The 22,894-nt window shown below is 26.9% G+C and overlaps 1 protein-coding gene across 3 annotated transcripts in view; it reads right to left on the reverse strand.

Annotated features, from left to right (window-relative positions):
• The window catches only part of LOC136989564 (5'-3' exonuclease PLD3-like), a 33,027-nt gene that overhangs the window by 4,852 nt on the left and 5,281 nt on the right, over positions 1 to 22,894 (reverse strand). For 2 of the 3 annotated variants that reach the window (XM_067287780.1, XM_067287779.1), the window contains exons 2-9: positions 18,221 to 18,468; positions 10,432 to 10,612; positions 8,830 to 8,953; positions 2,444 to 2,577; positions 2,131 to 2,328; positions 1,920 to 2,059; positions 1,689 to 1,848; positions 520 to 622 (exon numbers count right to left, since the gene is read on the reverse strand). In XM_067287780.1, the coding sequence (XP_067143881.1) occupies positions 520 to 622; positions 1,689 to 1,848; positions 1,920 to 2,059; positions 2,131 to 2,328; positions 2,444 to 2,577; positions 8,830 to 8,953; positions 10,432 to 10,612; positions 18,221 to 18,468 (1,288 nt within the window). Of the gene's footprint in view, positions 1 to 519; positions 623 to 1,688; positions 1,849 to 1,919; positions 2,060 to 2,130; positions 2,329 to 2,443; positions 2,578 to 8,829; positions 8,954 to 10,431; positions 10,613 to 18,220; positions 18,469 to 19,907; positions 19,982 to 22,894 lie in introns of those variants that run through there. The other variant, XM_067287781.1, reaches the window with a different exon arrangement.

Raw genomic sequence — 22,894 nt, forward strand, 5'->3', positions numbered from 1 at the left:
TGCGATTCTGAATATTAACTAAACAAACATTTTTTTTCGAAATAAATGCTTGTTTAATTAATACAAAATAATTGAGTTTTTAAAATTTTTGTTGTCTGTTGTATTCAGAATCGCAAAAACTTTATTGCAAAAGATGTCCCCTCGAGAGTAAAATCGACCTGTCTGAGCGCTTTGCTTGGACGAACACGAACACTCTGCCGTTTCGTTTTCGCTGGCCCACCCTGTATAATAGTAATTAATAATTATTTGAGAATTAAATAACATGAGATAATTAATACAAGTTAAGCTTAACAATATCAATTTTTATAATTTCTGCATGATAGTTAAATACATCGTTAGAACAAAATGTTATATCATAAAAAAAAGTTCTTATTAAATAGTAATTTCTTTTTTTACTGTAATAATATCATTTTTAATTAATTAATTAATGTTAAATTTTTACTTTACTTTTAATTTTAAAATAAGCAAATAAGTTTATTCTACTTTAAATAATTAGCTAGTTCAATGTTTTCGACTTACCTATATAACCAGTTTTTTCTGTTACCATATATTTATTATGATTTACTCTGGCAAATGGAATTTTAGACTGTGATGGAGTAAAACTTGGCACAACAAACAATTTCTAAATAAAAAAATAAATAAATAGATTTCATTAAAAAAATCTTTAACATATATAAATTATTCCGAATAATGTACTCTCAGTGGTGTGCGGTGACATTTGATGATAGAGAAGCTGTGCTGGCTGTGGATAGAATCATAGGAAGTGTTATATGATATTTTGGTGTGTGGCATCCACCAGCTAAACCGTGAGGTTGCTCTGTAAAGCACTTCCACGAATGCCTGTAATCTGGCTGCTTTACACCATTCAAATATTTTAGCTGTGGAAGCTATTCCATATTTGGCAATACGGTGCTTCCATTGGGAATGTGCATATACAAATTTATATTCGAATATACAATAGCAATCTTACTGTTTTCACACGTGGTATAGAAATTTGTAATAAAATATTAATTTTAATTAATTCAAAATACGTTAAAATATGAAAATAATCGCACAATATGTATTTACATTTTAGAAAATACAAGGGAAGCGGTGCTTCCACAGCTTCCATGGATGACACGCCACTATGATCTCTATATGAGATCATACAATATATTATGATGATCTCTAAGAAAAAGAATGTGTACATGAATTTACTTTTATGTATCATATACTGAAAAAAGTACAAGGCTAATTTACTCTTTTTTAAAGCATCACACAATAATTTATATGAAATTTAGTTATCAATTTTTCAAACATTTATTATCTGAAAAATACAGAAGATAAATTTAATTATAATTATTTTGACTAACCAATGCCTAGTTCAACTTTGTTATAAAATTAGGTTTAATGAATTAAATGGAGAATAAAAATATAAATATTAGAAAGGTTTGGACTTCTTTTACATTTAATCTTTATATTTATTTTCTACACAAATGCACATAAGTATATTTTCTTATAAGCAATTGCCAAAAACAAACTGGTAAAATTTTTTACAATTGGTCCAAAGTCAAAACAAAACTTAAATTTAAAATAGCTGATTTTAAAATTTTATTTTGTCATCATCAGATTAACAGAAAAATAAAAAAAATTTATTTTTCTGTTGTTATAAACAAAAGTAATAAACTATCTTAAATTTATAATCTTACCACTTCAATGGGAATTTCTTTGCTGTTTAGAATCTGAAGCGACTTTAAAAATGAAAGCATCACCGGACGGGTATGATTCCAGTGACTTATAAGCAATTTTACATTCACTCTTCGATTGATTGCTGCTTCCTTTAATGCATCATCTATTGTAGCCCAGTATCTGCAATAACATTTAGATAAACTGTGAATTATGTAAATTAGGTTTTGTTAGTTTTGTTTATTACATTTTACCTTAAATGTTTTGAATAGATAAGTGCAGGAAAATAATCCATAACAGAAATATAAATGAATTTCTCAGCCTTATAAATTATATTAAGTATGCTCAAAAGATCTGTTGTTCTACTTTTCGGACAAAATTCAACGGGTGAACTCTGGAAATAATCAATCCTTTTTCTTAAAAAATTATGAATTGTTATTTGATTTTGGAGAATTGTTTACTTACAGAGAGATATACATTTGTAAATGTATCATTTATATTTAATAAAGCCGGATGATATTTATTAAAAGGGGTTTCAAATTTGGCAGGCCAATGAAGTGGAATTTTTTCCGTTTTCCCTAATAACCAATAGGCATCAAATATCTTCTTTAGATCTTTAGCTAAACAGCTACAGTTATACATAATAATACCTAACTCTTTTACCTGAAAAACAAATTTAGAATTTATATTATCATCAACATATAAAAACACTATTTCATATTACATTTTCTAATTAAATGAGAATTAAAGATGCTTATTAAAATAAAATGTTAATCACCTGAGTTAGAGCTCTCCAATCCATATTTGCACTTCCAATATAGAAATGTTGATTATCTATTATCCAAAATTTAGTGTGAAGGATTCCACTTCCAAGAAGTTTTGTAAAATTGAGATTTCTTACGGTAGCAGCACCTAAGATTTGAAATAAATTTATACTTCTTTATTTTTAGAAATTATATGCTAAATTGTGTATTTTGAGTAAGTAATCTTTCTATTATTATATCCATGAAGTATAAATAACTCAGAAAACAGATTATTTATTCCAATATTTTTGAAATAAAAATATCCATTGATGATAATATATTAGTCAAATATTCTCACACTAATGGCATTATAAACTTTATTTTTTCAAAATATATTAACACAGAGACACAGACTTAAACCTTTCACAGTGTTGTATATGATAGAGAACCAACTAATGTTTTCGGTCTCCACTGAAGCCTTCTTCAGGTTGAGAACTAAATAGGCACACTACAGCCCTTGCGATGTTCGTTTCTGACCCGGAAATTTGGGCAGACTTCCCAAGCACGAAGTTAATATGGCGTGCCTTCCGTTACAATCACATACGGCACCTGGAGGCATGGGAATATATAAAGCCAGCGTCAAGGGTACCTGCATCAACTTTAAGGACAGGGACTCGGTCACGCACGTTTGGAGATACCTGTTCGAAGAATTCAAATGGTGCCAGGCGGAGGGGTGAAATGCAACACGTATGTTGTTTATTTTACAGGCAACACCGTTCTGGCAGTCTGGTGGGGATGACTTTTAGTTCTCAACCTAAAGAAGGCCTCGGTGGAGGCTGAAAATGTTAGTTGGTTCTCTATCGTATACAATGCTGTGAAAGGTTTTAGTCTGTGTCTCTGTGTTACGCACTACAGTGTTATTAGAAGAAGTTGTTTATTGTATATTAAGTACCTTAATATCATTATATATAGGAAAAACATAGCATCATAAAGAAGACAGTAAAAATAATCTTAGAAGATTTTAAAACAAATTTTTTTCCTAATCCTATCACAGTTTAGGAAAAGAAACATCATTTTGCTATCATCTCTAACTATACGGAGAGAAATTACAAAATAGTTAAAAATTATTTGGGCAATAAAATAATATAAATTTATTAGTACCCTTGACAACATTATTATGTTGTTAATTTATAACTAAGCATGTATATATTTTATCAAATATCTTATGTACTAAATTATATACTATTAATAAAATATATTTGTTAATTGTACATATGAAATATTTAAGAAAATATTGAATTTGTGATCTCCAAGAAAGCAAAGAAGTTTACATTTTACAAACAATTTATCTCAACAATGATTAATATGTACACATGTACACATGTTTCATTTATATAATATATTAAAGAAATGTATCTAATATAATATAATGTACAGTACAGTACATGCAATTTCTAAATGGCAGTATTCATATATTATATATATTCAATATATATTGCCATTTAGAAAAGTTATTGTTTTTGATATATTATTACTATAAATTACTATTTTGTTTTAATCCATATCTGAATAATTGTTATAATAATAAACAATTTATTATTTTTTAAGATTTTCAGTATTAAAATTCAATAATTTATTTTATACAATTTTAGTGAAACTAAATTATTTAAAATCAATTTAAAATTAAGTTATTTAGCTGTGAATGTAAAAAAAATTCTTTTTTAAAAATTCTATTATACTATACAAAGAAAAGAATTAATTAAATGTAATGATTCAGAAATTTTAAGTTAATTTAATATCAAATTCATTCCTAAAAACATACCGATACAAGCAAAAATACAATATCAAGCAATATTATTTTCATATAATAGTTTAAATATTAAATGCATAACAAAATTTAGATAGATGGATGAAAAAGTTGCAAAACAAAACTCAAACACTCAATTATTACTTATAATAACAAAATATAAGTGATGAATTATTATTCAAATCATCATCAATAATAACTTCAAAACTTTGAAACTAAAAATAGTAATGCTTGTAAAAATTCATATTTATTTTTATTTTCAAATATGTTTACAAATTACAATACTGTCATATTTATTAAAAATCATATTTAAGAATATCTCTAACTTGAGAGATGACTAAACAGCTACATCATACAAGTAAATTTATCTTATATCTTTGAAGGATAAGGTCTAAAATCTCAAGGTTTTTTTGTGAGTATGAACAACAACATTGTTTTGTATCTTCATATTATGATCAATTCAATATGGATCAATCACCTCATAATAAGAAAAATTTAGGACAGTGATATAAATTGATAAAATTAGGTCAGTTAAGAAGACAAAATATCACAAATAAACCCAATTAAATTCTTAAATTGGAGTATTTATCAAATGAACTTTTCTTACATAAAGACTTCATACTGAAAAAAATATATTTAAACATATCTATTGTTAATTATTCTTTCAATTCTACATTCTCTGTTTTTTGTACCAATCATATTAACTTCAGCCTTTAATTTTTATTACTTGTAATAATTCTCATATTCTTAAAATGTATTCAAAAATTTATTATTGTTTTATTCTCATTACTCAATTTATTGTAGCAGCCTAATTATTACAGTAGAGCATTGATTATCCAAATACCGATCAACCGAAACATTGATTAACCGAAAGAGTTTCAGTCAGAAAATTCAAAATTTCTGCTAGTGCTGTGGCACTGCAGCACTCTCCCCCTCCCTGCCAACCTAAACTGTAGACCTACCTTAATGTACTACTTTATGTAAAGTAGGTATTTGTGAGATGTGTGATACAAAATATATACAGTACTGTTTTGTGTTCAATATTTTTTTTCGTAAAAGATCAGTTATCTGAACAATCCCAGTCCTGTATTGTTTCAGATAATCGATGCTCTACTGTATTCATTTTTGTAAAGTATGTCAAAAATATTAAAAGTTATTGTAAAAATTTCTTTAATCATACAAAATTCTATCATTTATTTAAAGTAAATTAATATTAAAATTATAAAAAGTAAATTACACTTCATTCAGTGGCGTAGCGTAGGTGTCAGCCGCCCGGAGCGGAGAAAAATTTCGCCCCCTCTTAAATAAAATATGGGGAATCCCTACAAGTCAGTGCAGACGGTTTTGTCAGTCACTACAATGAGCAAGATGTCATTATTATACATTCATTTAAAGAAAGGAGATTCCCTAGTTTCGTCACAGAATAAGTAATGAAAAATTCCATGCTCATTTCAATCGGTCCGAATCGTAGGTGCAATAAAAATATGAAATGAAATGGTTCAAATTTTTACAAGATATTATTATTATTTATTGTGAAAAAATGTCGCCTCCTAAAAGTGCTGCCCGGGACGGGCCGCCCCTGCCGCCCCCACTGACTTCATTAAATTGATAATTTCTCAAGAGAGCAAATATCATAAAAAATTAATATTAAATTTTATAACAGAAATGTGGTTTTGATTAAATATTTAAAAAAACACTAAATTTATTATATATAAGTAAATTATATTGTAAACTGTAATCTATGCATATATAATAAACATTAATAACTTCTGGAAACTCAAATTTTTGTTGTATTGATGTTACATTTTAGTAGAGTAATAAATGAAAAAAACTTTTAATATATTGAATTGAAAAATTTATTTGGATCACAAATTTCCAATTTACAATATATTAAAAATAATAATCTCCTTTACGACATTAGTTATTAATTTGTTGCATTGGAAACTAAAATACTAATATACGAAAAATCACAAAAAATGTTAATGTAAACAAAAACGAATATTCTTTATTTAAGTTTTTTCAAAATGCATTCATGCATTCCTAAGGAATAATATACATGAGATACAATAAATTCAATCAATATGCAAACTGAATATATTTTACATCTTGTTTATTTGATATCAACAAGTCAATTATTCAAATTTTCAGATGTTATTTTAGTATAAACAAAAATTTTTTAAATTATTATTAAAAATGAATTTTAATATCTGAATGTAAAATTTGTAAGACTGTAATAAAAGATGCGTACTTTTTTTATTTATTCAATAATTTATAATTATTATCATCACAACTAGATATCATAAAAACTAACTAAACATAGTATTAATATTTAATGATTTCTTTTATGTTTAGTTAATTTTTATGGTATGTAATTGTGATGATATTTATAAAAAGATAATTGTACTTTTTACTTATTCAATAATTGGGCTGCAATTTTCAAATTGTAGACCTATACTTCCCACTGTCATCCTTCTGTCCATCTTTCATTAATCTCTAAAATGGAGTTAGCTAGAGGAAATTGAGACTATATATGGAAAGCTTAAAGACTAGAGGCACCAATTAACTATTATATGAACTTCTGCTCTGGACTGGAAGTATTGTGATTTCAATCCAAAATTTATGCCATATTATTTAGAGCAATAAATTTGGTATAAAATTGATCCTTACAATAAACTGAAATCAATAATATATTGCTTGATCCTCTAAGGCAGTGTTTTTCAACCTTTTTTATCTCATGGCACATTTGAACCAATAATTAAATTTCCATGGAAAAATCATGTGATTTAAAGCTGTTTGTAAGCATTCTATAGCCATATTACTTGCCACTGAACCTAATTCTTTTTGTCTATATTTATTGTGAATTAAATAAAACAGCATCATTGTTTCTTAAAATAACAGCAGGTTAAATTATAGTTATTTGAATTAATAATTTTCATTTACACCAGAAAAGCAATTAACATTAAGTCTTAATTTGCATTTAAAAGTGGCACAATAATTGCCTTCAGAAACCTGCCCAATATCCTGCTATTTCTAAGTTAAAATAATTTGAACTAAATATGGACAATTATAGATACATTTTTGATTTTAAAAAATTTCATTTTAAATGAATTACCCATTGTTATGCACATATAATATTGCTTATGAATATATATTTTTTACTACATTATGTATACATTTATTCATTATAACAACAAAATTCAACAGTCAATTTAAAAAGGTTTTAATTTTGACATGCACACTTATTGTTCTTTGGGATTCTTTCCAAAATAGTTTATTTAAGCCTAGTTATTCTGTTATATATTAATTAAAGGAAAAGATTGGCTTGGATATTTAAATAGTGTGCCTACATAGTTGCAAGTGTTGCAAGTTTGAGTTCCACTCTAGGTTCTCAACCACTGTGCCGTGGCACTTTAGTGTGCCACGAGATTTTTGAAGTGTGCCGCCACTGCAAATACCCATACATAAGCGACGTCAGACAAGTAGTTCAATTAGTTCTACCTTCCCAGGGCACATTTGGAAATTGTAACCGGTGTTACCAGTGACTGCTGGTAGTTACCAAGGCATTTAGTTACCTAAATAACCAACAAAAATCACTGTCATGATGTCACCAGTTGTCCTGTGGTACTTAGCAAAGTAACTGTGCATGCTGCCAAATTTTTAAATTATTAAAAGTGTACTGTGATGAAAAAAAGGTTGAGTATCATTACTCTAGGCTATTTCAAATGTTTTAAAAATTATTAACAATTTAGTTTTAAATCATCAAACTACTTAATTTTATTCTCTGCAACTGACATTCCAACTGACCTTATTGTACCTGAAGAAGGTCATTCAAAACAGCTGAAAACGTTTCTACATAGTGATTAAATTGCTAGAAACAAAGTGTGAAAGGTTTTTTGTGTTACTGTACTTAATTTTAGTATTGCCTATTAAACTTTTAATTAATTTAAAAAAATATCAATATCAAATATCAATCTTGAAATAGTTTAAAAATAATTTGACAGTCTGGTTTAACCTTTAGACTTTGGTTCATATTTGTTTACTATAAATTTATGTTAAATTTCAATTCAGTGTAAACATTTGACATTTTTCAAATGAAGTTCAAAATAAAAATTATTGTTTAAAAAATTAATCAAAATTAACTGATGTAATAACATCAATTATATATTTTATTCGGTAGGCTTATTTTTTACAATTAGCTTAAGCTTTTTTACAATTTAGCTTAAGATAGAATTACTTTATAAATTATAAAACAAATTAACAATCAATAATCAAATAAAAAATGCATATTACTTGTGCACACTTATATTTTGGGATGTAACAAGTAAATTTTATTTTCATATTTTAAATCATCAACAGGCAGTTTTCATTAATTGTTAACAGACAAACAGGAAAATTAATATTGTACTTTACTGTTAGTTTTATTTACTTTAAAGGATTTTTGTTTTTAAATCTCTCTTAAAACTTTAATAAGTTTTAAGAAACTGTTTGGGATCAAAATTCCGACACGCGAATTTTTAAAGTTGTTCCTGGCATTTAGATCACTTAGTATATTAGGTGTTTGAATATTAAAATTTAAAAAAGATTCTCTTAAATCATTGCATTATAAATATTTACCTTTTGTTTCTAATTCTTTAGTATCATTGTCAGAATAACTTTTTGATGGAATATTTTGTGCTATATTTATATTAATTTTCCGTTCAGTCCCGGCTTGAAGTAACTCTTTAAATATCATTTCACCCTAAAACAAATAAATTTATATATTATAAAATTTGATTTTGTAAGAATTGCAAATTATCCTAACATTTCTACTTTATTTGATTCCTTTATTATACTTTTTGAATTACTAATTATAGATTTAATCCATTAAGTTCAAGCAACTGTAAAATTTTTTAATCAGCTTATAAATTTATCTTGCTAACAAAAATAGTTTATCTTTCTTACAATATAATTCAAATTTCCTTTAATGAATAAAAGGTGTTTGAAATTTATGCAATATAATTTCTTAAATTTTTCTGATTGAATAAAATAAAAATGAAGCTAATACAATTAATTAATTTATCATCCCATTACACATCAATGTTTAAACTTTAATTACATTAAAAAATGAATTTTCTACCGCAATTATTCACAATATGTTTGGCATAAATTGCACACACAATACGCTTGACATTAAATATACCTGCTTACATACATTCAAAAGCAAAATTACCATATATAAGCAATATTATCAGAAGAATGAAATCATTTTGTAAGAGACATGAATTTAACATCTTTCAATTAAAGTGAGTTTGTTTCAAAAAACATAAAACATTAACTGACACTTTGCTGTTCATAAAATAATATTTTTTTTTGTCTTTTTAAAAACATAAAAATACAAACATATCAAAGCAGATCTGTAACAGAATGTATTCTTGCATTAGAAGAACAGAACTGAATCTAAATGAAAATATAACACAACATTTATGCTAATTCAAGGGACTCTCCTGCACTTAAGATCTAAAGAAGATTTCTACACTACTGATTTCAGTCAATCTGTGACAACATGAATTTGACTGTAGATGGGTAAAAAATATAAATTTTTATATTAATAATAATAAGGTGACCAACTTTTTCACAATGAAAAGGAGGACACACACAAATTGATGGAAAAAATATTGTAAATAAAAGAAACATTTTATTCATTGCAATAATAATACACTATAATAATCTCTACTGCATGTGTATGTGCCGTGTTGTGTTTTGGTAAAAAGTAAACAAAGCTACTTGCATGCAGCGCACTCTCTCAAGGTCTCCTGTGCAGAGCACATGCGTTTCATAATTGTGTTTTGCTGCACTGTACCGAGCCTTGATGAACCATCATGTCAAATACAAACACATCACATCACATCACACGCAACGGACTGGCTCGGCATCAATCGAATATGGAGATTTACAGATTAATCTTCAAATATCGAAAAGGAGGACATGTAGGAGGACACTTTTGAGGGAGGGCAGAACTTACAAAAGAAGGACTGTCCTCCCTAAAGGAGGATGGTTGGTCACCTTAATAATAATATTCTATCAATACAAGTGAAATTATGAATAAAAAGTATCAAATAAAATAGAAATACAGAATAAACTTTAGATAAAAATGTCTGAGCCTACAAATTTTTGCTAGATTACAATTACATTATTATAAATTTATTTTTAATTAAAAAAAAAAAAATTGATAACAACCTGCCAGTCAGAGGGATCTTGTATAACATCATTTCCCTTTAAAGTCCAATAAAAAGAAGCAATATCAATAGTATTCTGTGCCATACCAATTAAATTCATCCATCCTTCATAAGTTGACAAATGCTGTGGAGATCCTGCAGGATAAGTTAGATTTTCAGGAATGCTTTCCACTATAGTTGCCCTGAATTTTAAATTAAAATATTATTTAATAATAAAATATATTTTAAAATCATCAAAAGTACAAAAATGTATATTTTAATAAAATTTTAATTACAGTCCACTTTTATAATTAATAGCGAGGTTGAGGCCGAAGTTTTAAATGGGAAAACGTATATGTCGGACATTCAGTGCCGCTTTCCTGTAAGCCTAGAAGTTTGACAATGGCATTTGGAAAGTCAGTAGAATCATGCTCAACATTCCAAATGCCATTGTCAAACTTCTAGGCTTACAGGAAAGCAGTGCCGTACACTTTTTTGCGTTGAAAACTTTGGCCTCAATCTCACTATTGATACCATTATTTTTTCAAACAAAATTATAAATCTCTCATAAAAAATAATAATAATCAAATACTTCCTTTTATAATACAGTTTTGCTTTTATGAATGAATAAGTAATTTTTATTGCTTTTATTTTGATAAATTATTACACTTTTTGATAATTTAAAGTATATTAAAAATAAAATTAATCTAAGTAAAATACAGCAGTCATTAATTTATATATATTCCTACTAGAAATTGACAATAAAAAAATATATAGATTATTTTTAAATTCCATGCTTAGAATAGGCAAAGTTTTCTACCAAAAACTATCAAGAAATTGTTTCAGATTCAATAAAACAAGAATGAATTGTTATGTTTTTAAATCATTTTATCAAGTGAATATGATTGCTTATTTTGTAATTCAGAAATATGCTTTCATTTATAACAGAGAACTAAATGTTTTTATAACAAACTATTTTATATTTTATTTTACAATAACATACAGTAATGGCATAATAAAATAATGGCTGACTCTCTGAATAACTATTTTGAAAGTCATTATTAATTTGTAAGAATGACTTTACAAAATTAAAATATCTTTAAAAAGAAAAATTTATCTCTATATATAATATAAAACAAAGTAAAAAATACAAATAAATTTATGAATAGATTAATTACTAAGAAATTTATACAGAGCAAGGAAAAGTAATAAAGGTCTTTCCAGAAAGTAGTTATTAAAAGGATTAATATTCTAAAGTTTTCTGAAGGTACCAATTAATTGGTATCATTAGAGAATGATAAAACTTAATCTCTATAATTATTTACACTGATAAACTGTTGCAGAACAAACAACACAAAAAAAATTTAATATAACAATTCTTAACATTTTATATTTTCAATTAAAATATAATAATTATATTGCACCCAATTCTGTTTTTATACAAACTTTTTTTACACAGTCAGGATTTGCATGCAAAGGGGCCCCAAGCAAATTAAATTTTGAGACCTCTTGCAGCTAAAAATAAAAAAAACAGGAAGTCAGAAGAAAGGCAGGAACTTGAGGAAGAATTAAACTCATTTATTATTAACACACAGCTTATTACTTAGTTTATCATGTATATTACAATTTCTGGACTCTTCTCAGCCAAACTGCTCAAATCACATCATCAAAAGTCAATTTCTGCAATTTATCATTCTCAATAAACATAAGGTTTACATCTGACAGTTTAAAGCATTTATTTTCATACATTAAAAAAAGAGAGAAACTTTCTTGCTTTAATGTTGTATGCAAATAATTTTTTTACATGCTTCAGTGTGTTAAAGGATCTTTCACCTGAACAGTTTGTTATTGGTAATGTCAGGGCCGGATTTACCAATGCAGGGGCCCTGGGCACAAATTCGGTGGGGCCCACCTTGTAGGCAAATTTTATGATTTAGAAAATTTACACAAAATACTGTACTTTCAACTAGATTTCAACTAGGAAGTTGTAAATTTCATTTAAAAAAGGTTATTGTAAACATACATATATTTTATTGTGTAAAACTAATTATTTTAATTTAATTGAAAAATATCTATGTAAAATTTTTTTCTCGAAATTTTCTGATGTTTCATAGGTTTTTTCTCGGATTTGGTTTTCTTTGCATGTGGCTCTCATGATTAGGCCACACTAGGCTGTCGCAGTAGTAGGAAAAAAAAATTATCTTTAAACATAGTTTTGTGGGGGCCCCTATTTTGTGGGGGCCCTGGGCACCGGCCCCAAATGTCCTTATGTAAATCCGGCCCTGGGTAATGTTAAAACTATTTGCATGATGCTTTCCAATAGAAATTTGGTCTATGTTTTATTCATAACTCAACAAGAAAACTTAGAAAAAAAAATAAAGGGGAGAGGGTTCCTGACAAGGCACCTCTTAGCAGGTGCTCCAAGTAGATGATTGCTTTGTTTCCTGATAAATATGTTGCTGCACACAATTTTGATTTACACAAATCAGAAAAAAAATTTCATTCTCTTTTAACATGATTGATCCAAATTCTAAAAAAATTTATTTTGTATTACAATGCATGGGTGCATGCTTCACATTATTCACCTTTATGTTGTTGTTTTTGGTTTCAATTGGAAAAGAAATTTATGGGAAATGTCCCTAATTATACGTATCACTTTCAATCTTTTTTTACACATGTTTTAGGAACATATCTATTGTGTAAAAACAGAATTAGATGTATATATAAATTTAGTTTTATATTTTTATTATAAGCCTAAAATGTTTCTATTTACTAAAAAAAAAATATATACATGTATGTATTTTTTTAAATTGTAAAATGATTTCTGTTATTAAATAGTATAATGGATCTCTGCCAAATTTAAACACAAAATATTATCATTTCCAAATATCTAATTTCAATCCGAAGTTTTGTATTAATAAAATATATGAGTGAATTTCATAGCTAAAAACAATTAATACGAAACTATAAAACAAATTTATAAAATAATAATTGAAAAAGTACAATTTATGAATTTTTTTAGCCATGTTAAGTTAAGCTTTTATGAAACAATATCATTTACATAAGGTATGTTTAAATGAAGGTCAAGAAATGTCTGCAAATAATTAAACTGGTAATTTTACTTTATTTTTTATTGCTTACTACATTACTACTTTTATTAAATTATTGTTGAAAAGAATTGTTAATAAATACATTTAATAACTAAATGATTGCATAATGTCAATAGATATATCTAAAATAAATATATTGCAAATTCAGTTCTTTCACAAAAATTAAAAGTAAATTAATTTTGTAAGAAGTCTTACATCTTTATGATCTGAGAAAAGACACAAAATATAATGAATTATGCTGCAAATTAAAAAACTAATTACAAATCATTATTTGACAAATAACTAACATATATTTCAGTAAATGATGCTTTTCAATTTATCTTCCCTTAATATAGTAATATAAATCATGAAAACTATATATATATATAATATATATTAGAGCCAGCACTACAATTTAGTCAAACTAAACAAACTAGTTCAAAAAGTTTATATTTATTTTAACTAATATCATTAGAAGTCAAGGGCATCGCCAGAGAGGGGCAGAGGGGCAGTTGCCCCTCCTTAGACATGCGAAAAAAATTATTTAAATGCTGTCATTTATTGCCCGATTTATAATTCCCGCGCGAAAAACCCAAGAAGATTATGTTTTAATTAAAATAATCTTCTTAAGCTTCTTAAAATTTATGAATCGTTTTTATTTTACCTACATACAATTCATATCCTCTATCAATTTATATCATCTTGCCCCCCCTGGCCCATTGGCTGGCGACGCCCTTGTTAGAAGTAATAATAATATCAGTAAAAATGCAACATTTGCCACCAAAGTGGGAAAGACCGCCAATGAATCGTTCTAAACCAGAAGCCAAAAGAAATTGACCAACCTCGTCAAACTCTAGGCTCATAACGGATTTTAACTAACTCTGGAAAAACTCTCATGACGACTTTACAGAAGACATGAATTCTAGACCTGGATAGTTGTCCAACCTTAGCACTCATAGTCTTTTTCAGGTGAGTCAACTAACTTCATTCCTACTTAATAATCCGGACGATCCACCAGACATCTCTACAACAGTCCTATGGAACAAAATCTCCAACTTGATTAACACTTCTAATGATAAACTTTTTAGCCAAATGATTATTATAAAAAAAGATCTTGACCTTATTTACGAAAACATCCATGAAACTAAAGAACGGCAGAAAAAATGGAAGAACAAACAAATAACCTAAAACAACAGGTTGACAAACTACAAGTAGAAAAAGACTGTATTCAATTTAGAATGGACTCTTTAATTAATGATCATCATCGCAATAATATAATTATATATAATTATTTCAATTCTAAAACTATTTCTAGACCAGAAATTCATAACTTCATCACTACCTCATTAAATTTGCAAAATATAGCTGAAGAAGACATCCTAGAAATAGTCCAATTAACTAAATCACCAATCTCAACTATAAGACTAACCCTTGGCAATAAATTATATTCGTGATCGCATCTTTTCTACCTTTATATGGAAGAAACAACAGAATTTGGTAGAAGAATGGAAAAATATGCAAATATCAATGAACTTAACAAAAAATTCAAGGATTAGATGTAACTACTTACTCCCAACTTTCTACAAATTGCGCAAACATAATTCCTTGGTCAAACTATGTAATGACACTTTATTAATTGAACGTGAAAAATTAACTTAGTCTAAATACTGGGAAATTAGTCCAAGTGGATATCTTTCTTCCGTCTTCTAGATTAACAAATACAATAAGCTGTTATACTAAGAAGCAAAGTAAAATTTAATACAATAAAACTTATTTTTATTTAAAAAAACACAAAATCAAGAAATGGACTGTAAAGTTGAGGAACAAAAAAATCTCAAACAACAAAATGAAGATGCCATTGAAGAACATGCTAATGTTTTGAAAACCCAAGAAAATAACGATCACAGCAAACAATTATTATGTGAAACATATGAATCATTTTCAAACAATATTGGTGAATAGCCAGAAGTTTTAATGCTGGAGATGAAAAATATTTACATTAGAAACAAACCTCATCAGAATATTGAATTTATACATGAGGCAAAAAAAAAAAAAAATTTCAAGTACAAGGCAAAACCATTACAAGGAACTTGCATAAAACAGTATTTATGAAAGAAAAGGGTAATGGAGAAATTGTTAATAGAGAATGACTTATTTACAGCAGAAAAAATAAGTCTGCTTATTGCTATGTATGTAAATTGTTTTCTAACAAAAATACACAATTTTCACAAAAGCAGGGTGTCGACAATTGGAAAAACACACGATAGGTTAAAAGATCACGAAAATTCGATTGACCATAGAACTTGTATAGGTACATTTATCGTTAAATCAAATTTGAAGGGTCGAATTGATGTAGAAATCAATAACCAATGGAATATGGAAAAACTGTATTGGAGAGAAGTATTTAAAAGGATCGTCTGAACAATACTTTTTTGTCTAAAAATGGCTTAGCATTTTATGGCTCAACAACTAAATTGGAAACTATTTAAATGCACTACAATACCTTAGTGAGTGCGATCCTTTCTTAGCAAGCCATTTGAAAAAATATAAAAACCCCGGTTCTGGGCACGTCAACTACCATATTTTACGGACTATAAGACGCTACGGACTATACGACACACCTTAATTTTTAAGCAATTTAAAAAAAAAAATACCTATAAGACGCTATGGACTATAAGACGCACCTGAATTTTGGAGGCAATTTTTCAAAGAAAAAAGTGCGTCTTATAGTCTGTAAAATACGGTATTTGTCCCTGATAATATGTGACAAATTTGTTATTATAAAATTATGGCGGAGAAATTAAGGAGCACTATTTTAGATGAACTAAAAGAAGCAAAATATTATTCTTTAATATTAGATTGCCTGATGTAAGTCACATTGATCAGATGACAATAATAGTTAGATATGTTTTGGCAAATAGTAGCCCTGTTGAGCAATTTTTAAATTTTATTCCTATTTTCTGCATACTGCTGACTGTTTAGAAGAATAGGTTGTAAGTTATTTGGATAGTCAATATAAAAAAATTGCAAAGCTATGACAACTCATCGAATTTAGATGGCAAATATAATGGCCTTCAAACAAAAATAAAAGTTACAGTGAAAGTGCTCATTATGTTCCATGCAGCAGTCATTCTTTAAATCTTGTAGGTAATTTTGCTGCAGATTGTTACCAATTAACGGTTAGATATTTCAGTACTATTCAAAATATTTACACTTTTTTTGCTGTGTCGACATACCAATGGAAGTTAGTAAAAAATCTTTTCCAAGAGAACAATAAACCGCTTACTATTAAACCTATTAGTGACACTAGATGGTCAGCAAGAGCAGATGCTATTACAGTGATTATCAATGGATTCAATGAAATGAAATCAGCATTTCAAAAATTAGGAGACGACATATCTCAAAAAAAAATTAATCCAAATAGAAGCAAGAGGTTTATATGATAAAATGAAATTACGAAGTTTTGAATTTTGCTTAATGACTGTGTTGTGGAACAAAATAATAAACGGGATTAATGCAACAAGTAAATCGTTGCAAGAAATAACTGGTAATTTAAATGTAGCTTGCACTTTATATGAAAGTCTTATAGGATTTGTTCAGGAATTAAGAAACCCCCTGTTACAAGAGGAACATACATAGAAAAGAAATCAATTACATGTTCCCCCTGTAACAGGGAAATCTTTCCCTTTTGCTAATGAACTTGAATATTGGAATAATTATTCATATTTAATGAATAATAAAGAAATTCCTAAATTATATAAAATCCTTCAGAGAATTTAAATTGTTGATGAAATTTTTGGAGGAATTTGATATAAAAAAATTTTTTTTAATAATAACTCTAAGTTTGAAAGCAATTTTATAAATTATAATGTAACAAATTTACTTAAAATGTTGCAAATTAAATTTTTTTTTCTACTGATACTCCGGAATTTAAAATAATGAAAATTAAATAAAGTTTACATTAGACATTCCAATATATTAAAAGAATGATTGATTTCTTTCATATATCTCTGTTTAAGTTCCCTGAATCATCACAGACAAGAAAAATTTTTAAGTATAAATCAATCATTTTTTTTCACAAATGATATTTTATGTAATTTATTATATTATATATCAGAGGTGGGCAGGCAAGAGTTCGGTGGGAGCCGAAATGTAAGTTTTGCAAAATGCATGGGAGCCGCAGTTCTGTACTGTCGTGGCGGATAGTATGGTATGGCTGGGAAGGATAGCACTTTCAGCAGGAGCCGCATTTGCCCATGCCTGTTATACATTAACGTATTGTGCTTAAGTGTTTTAGCATTTTTAAAGAATTCTACTTATATGTAATTTATTTAATATTCAATAGGGTGTATATCTTATAATTGATCTATACTAGACCTACTGTATATATTTTAGACAATATTATACAATTTTTCAAAGTTCAAACAACCTTTTAATTAAATATATTTAAATTTATAAACACATTACATTTTCATTGTGTATTTCACCTAAATGAAATTGATAAGAAACATATGGATTGTTGCAACTGATCTATTACATTTTATATTGTTTTAACGTATGAAAATGTATAAACATTTTTCAGATAGAGTTTAAAGATCTCTTATCGCTATCTAAAGCACTTTAATACTTTTATTCTAACAATTTTTGATTAAACTAATCAATTATTCTATTTATAAACGATTATACAGTGATTATATGTATTCAATACGTATCGTAACTTACCAACAGGTATCTGTGCAATTATCAACAGGAGCTACCGTATTATCCTTGTTATCATGTTTGTGTTCGAGTAGCGGTAATAAAACAACCAGAACGATCAAAATAAAGATGATTGATATGGGAATACATGACGGCTTAATCCAACCGTTCCACCTTCTGTTTTCAACTGTTTTCTTTAACATGTAGCGAGAATCAAACAGCTGCAATTCGAATTCACCTACGTCTAGTTTACCAGTTCCTTCAACAACCGTCTGCAGAAAATAAAAAACAATAAATTCTCATTAATAAAGATTATATTTCTAAAGGAATGCCGTTTTTATCGTTTCTAAATTTAAAAAATTAGCATTTTCCCTCTTTAAATACTTACTGAATTTGCAAAAACTTCGATAAAAAAGTTATTTTTAAGAAGAAAACAATTAAATATTTATAAATTTGCGATAATTATGCGCTTAAAATTTCATCGAAATATCCAATATATGTGATAAATATAATGAAAATATTATAACGAAAATAAATCTGTATCGTGATACGTTGCATATATAATAAGTACTAAATATAAATCATCTAGAATTATGTTTTATTTCCTTAAGTTATTTCATAACTGGGCGTAATAATTGTCATTTCGTGCCTGACTCTCGTGTAAGTGTAACACGAATAATAGATAAATTACATCGTTGTTATTTTTAATTACAGAATGTCAGAGAGTTCTAAATTGCTCTGGATCATTTTTTCCTTCAATAAAATTTTATTTTTCTGATAGAATATATATTATATAATATTTCTAAGAATAAGAATGGATCCCTTATACTGAATCTTGAATGTGGATCGTTCCGCCGCCGTAGCTAAAAAAAAATTCGAAAATTCGACATCATTTGCCGTCGTGTGACTTTATTTTGGGTTTCTTTTTCTAATCTCAAATTCCTTCAAAAATGTCGGTAATCTGGAAAAGATTACATCAGAATATTGTGTTTGAACTGTTATACAGTAGGCCTGTGTTTATATATATATATTAAGTTGTATTCAACAACGGAACTTCATATTTTTGGTCTCTTTTCGAACGCCTCAATAAAGATCTTTCTGGTGTATTTCTGGCTCTCTTCTGTTCTGCTTAATAAAATGGACCCAGTCGACTTGGGCTCCCATAGTCTGCATCTACGATAGCTCTGATACTAATCCTACTTCTCAATAAACGTGGAACTGTTTTCCTTCGCCTTTATGTAAACTAGTGGATAGCGACTCCATTCTTATTCTAGGAAAGACTAACTAAAAGTAATTATTATACTTTAAAAAAGAAGAATATCTCAATGATATTAAAACATACATAATAATGAAATATTATTTATATCAATTTCTTTAAAATAGCATTTAAATAGCTTCAAAACTATAAGTATAAAAGGTTGTAGTTACACCTGAGGGTAATTTTAAATGTATATTGCGAAATATCTTCTGAAATTTAGCTGAAAAGATGAGCAACACTAAGTTGAATAGAATGAACAACAGAAAAAAAAGGGCCATTTTGCAGAATAATACAAGTGAAAAATATATACAAATGACACTGGACATAATGGTAATGGCGCTGATTCAGCACTCCGTACGAAAACTAATAAATATTACACATAACTTTCTTCTATTATTTAAATTATATAGAAAAACTATCCTTTATCTATCCAACAGCCGAATTGCTACTTACATTTAAATTTGCAACATCGATTTTAAGCATGATTTTTCAATAAGAGTGATGGTGTTTTCAATCTACAAAAACTGATTCACGTTTCTTTACACAAAATTTATTTATGATCTTTTTTTCTAAACGAATTTGCGTGTTATTCAATACAATTATACTAGGAAATAATTTACATACAGCTGAATCGATGTTTTAAATTAAATAAAAAAAGTGCTTAGAAAGAAATTAATTAATCATATGTAGTAATAATTCGTGATTAATTTTTCTTATAATTTACTATTACATTTTTCTAGCGTGTGTATAAATTCTTAAAGACACTATACGTTGTGATTTTATAGTTATATATGAAGTTGCAGTCTTAAAAAATCATGGCATTACGAAGAATTTAATATAACTTTATCCCTTTTTGGATTTTTCTTCGAGTTATCAGAATAAAATTCGAAGTGTAAATCGTATTTGTGTCTTACTCTGCCAAGTTTTTCATTATACAATTTTATAAAATCGTTCTCTTCAAAGGTTCTTTTTTTCTTTTAATATTATAGATACAGATTCGAAATTAAAAGAAGATTTATTTTTACTCTGACTTATGTTTAAAAAAATAAAAAAAAATTCATTCTATTCAATCTTTCGTATCTATTTGACTGAGTCAGCATTGTTTACAGTGATAAATTTTGAAACTTACATACATATATAAATCGTAAATTTTGTTCTCTGTCAAACAGTTTAGCGTATTTCTTTCAGATTTTTTTTTTTTTTTTTACATAAATAATTTATTTTCGTTCCACGTATAAACTTCGACAATTTGCGGTAAAGATAGATAAACGATTCTGAAAATTTATTTATACTAACTTTAGGGACATTATTCAAATTTTCTTATTTCTTTTTTTACGGTTTATATATCATAAAAATACGTTACATATATTTATTTTCGAGAAAACATTATAATTAAATGAATTATATTATTAATATTTATGATAATTTGAAATTTAGATAGAGTTATTAACTGCAGTTTGATCGTCTAAGAAATTTTATGTAAAAATATATAATAATAATAATAATAATAAGAATAAAACGTTTTAAATTAGAACTATCTTCTTAATTTCCTCATTATACTTAAATTATTAATTTTTTTTAATATTGAAAAAAAAAAAGGATTAACCAATGTTGTTAACACGTATTTTAACCGCTAAAGGGCAAACAATTACTGTAATTAAAGAGAATTGCTATTTATAAACGCAATTATTTCTGCTACAAGATAATTTTTTCTCTTTTAAATTCATTATATTCCAGTTATTATTTTCCAATCAGTGGGTCGTGAACTCCAGGGATGTTATTATAAATCACATTACAAGCTTGTGTCACTTCAATGTAAAAAAAAAAAAAAAAAACAAAAGGGAGAAGAAAAGCCGATTAAAAATTGTATAATAAATTGTAACTATTATATTTAATGATTTGTTTTTAAATTTTACATACAATACAGATTAATTATTTAAATTAAATCAATAATGTAATTTTATAGAATCTAAACCCCGTGGATACGCACTCAGAATCTATTTCTTATTTTATTAATGTAATAAATATTGGAAAAATATTAGAATTAAACATTAAAAAGTGCATTATAAATATCAGTTTTTATTTAAAATTGATTAATGGTTGTAATATGTTAGTACTGTAAATCTACCTTCAGTTTTAAATAAAGCTAAAAAAAAAAAAAAAAAAAATTTCAATATCACTGAAAGTAGAAAGTTTTTATTTGTAGCTAACTTGTAATTTTGTAACATCAATGGAAAACTTGTCATACGATGCTTCTATCGATCGAAAACTTTAGAATAAAAATAGAAACAGTTTAAATAAAAAGTTCATCTACAAACTTCGCTCAACCGTGTTATTCTCTCTAAAAATTCATAATCCACGCAATATTTTGTTTAAAAGTGCATATATTTCTTATAAATAAATTTTTATAAAACAAAAAAGATAACATTTGTAAAGATTCTTAATATATTTCTCAATATATTTCTTCAGTTCATCACTTAAAAGCGGTAAAAATATCAAATTTTAAAACATATTTTTTAGCAAACCCTCCCAAAAAAAAAAAAAAAAAATAAGAAAATATGTTGCAACCATAGTGCAAAACATATTCTAGATAATTTATATTAAATTTCTATATTTAAAATATTTAATCTGATTTATCTATATTAAGAAATATATAGTAAAACAGGAAAACATGTTGCTATACTTTAGGTCAATGATATCGTGAAATCACGTTTAAATAAATATGGAGATCTGCAGGACATTTTCAGAGGTTCTGCAATCTACAATTAATTTATATTCAGTATATATATATATATGTATATTTAATACCAAAAGCCATTTTTTCAATGTGGTTTCGTGAAAATTAAATAGTACAGATCTGTGGATGCAACGGTGCCTATGGGTACCGTTGCATCCACAGGTACCTAACGGTGGAGACAGAATAGATTGGAGCATATACCATACCATTACATATTTTATACTTAAAAGTATATTTTTCACAAATTATATTTGGAAAATAATCAAAAATTTAAATTGGCTACACTTAATTTTTTCTTGTTTATAAGACAAAGAAATAAAAAAAATCATTTGGGGGCTCTTTAGATTGTGGACTCCATGATAATAAATGCTGCTTCCAGGCGAATTGTCGAAATGGAGAGTAGATTAAAACTATATTAAACAGATTAATAATTCTTGTCGTAAAATAAATACTTAACGAGAATAATTCGTTCAATATAATATAATAAACGACAAATTTTTTTGTAATCCTTAATGGATTACAAACAGAAAATATCTGTAATTATATATATATTAAAGTTTATTCTGTTAATTATATTATTCGTCATATTTATGAATAGACATTAAACTGATTGTTAAACATACTTAAACAATCATGTTAACTTTAACGAACAACCTAATAATAATTTTATTAATTTCTTGGGAGCAGATTCCATATAATTTTT

This window comes from Centruroides vittatus, unplaced genomic scaffold, assembly GCF_030686945.1.
Source record: "Centruroides vittatus isolate TY-2023 unplaced genomic scaffold, ASM3068694v2 scaffold_712, whole genome shotgun sequence".
NCBI classification, from domain to species: domain Eukaryota; kingdom Metazoa; phylum Arthropoda; class Arachnida; order Scorpiones; family Buthidae; genus Centruroides; species Centruroides vittatus.